The sequence below is a fragment of the Glycine soja genome, chromosome 15 (genome assembly GCF_004193775.1).
Source record: "Glycine soja cultivar W05 chromosome 15, ASM419377v2, whole genome shotgun sequence".
NCBI lineage: Eukaryota > Viridiplantae > Streptophyta > Magnoliopsida > Fabales > Fabaceae > Glycine > Glycine soja.
In genome coordinates this window covers 13989667-13990741 of record NC_041016.1, presented here as the reverse complement: position 1 = coordinate 13990741, position 1075 = coordinate 13989667, and the positions used below count along the sequence as shown (strand labels likewise).

Below are 1075 nucleotides of genomic sequence, written 5' to 3'. Positions count from 1 at the left end.
TTTTGATGGGTTAAAAAAAAGAATTCGTGATAAGGTAAAATTAGATAAAAATGAAAGTATATCTACTATGACTTGTCAATTTTTAGTTGCAGGTAAATATATTGCACGTATAAGTACTGCACTCTTCAAAAGCTACAAGAAATTGTAAATATCTCATGGGGACTCTTTTACTACTTTTATCCACCAACAAGACACCTCCAATAAATCTCAAAATTCAAGCACGTGCAAACATTTTGAGGTGCTCTTCGTCGTCCACATAGTCCTGAAAATTTGCAAATTCTGAAGCCAACCAACTTAATTTCAATGTGTTTCCGCCAGCCAATGCATTGGCATTTGGCCTGACTCCAAGGTATTGTTCACACATATCAATCCCATCAATATTTGTGCTGCCAATTAAATGATTGTCATCCACAGGAAGACCTAGCAACACAGACACATCTTGTAGTGTGATGGTGGCCTCCCCACATGTCAAATGAAAGATGTGTCTCTCTGGCCTCCACCTTTCAACAAAGGCATTTACAATTCCTCCATTGATTTTGATTCTACACAATTTTATTGTTGTGTATAATCCAGACTGTTGTAACAGAGGAATAATTTCTGTCGACGGTTGTTCTATACCGTGATAAGTTGGAATCATTCGCCTCATTCTTAATTTTCTATCTGCATCCTCGTTCCAAATATGTTGGGACTCGTGTTGCTTTTGCATCCACAACACATCATTTTCACGCGGTCCACATACCACATCAAAACTAGATGAGGAGGATGATGAACTTGTCATATCAAATACACTGCATATTACAAAAATAATTAAATTTATTTAAAACCTTATTAATACAACAAATATCACAAACAATTTAAAAATTTCATTTACAATCTCACATATAATAATTAAGTTACATAACAACTTAAAAAAAATCACAATATCATATATTACAAAAAATTGTAAAAAGCTAATATTCCAAATAAATTTCTAAACCAAAAAGGTTAATAAAACGGTTTGGTTACAAACTACACTTATTTATAATTTTTTTCTATTAATTTTTCCGTTATCATAACATGCATCAAATGCCATCTT

The 1075-nt window shown here is 32.7% G+C and overlaps 1 protein-coding gene across 1 annotated transcript; it reads right to left on the bottom strand.

Moving 5' to 3' along the window:
- Positions 1-214: 214 nt before the first annotated feature.
- Positions 215-778, bottom strand: LOC114385850 (protein MAIN-LIKE 2-like). The gene has a single exon (XM_028345909.1). It carries the CDS (start codon positions 776-778, stop codon positions 215-217), a length of 564 nt encoding a protein of 187 aa, XP_028201710.1.
- Positions 779-1075: the final 297 nt, after the last annotated feature.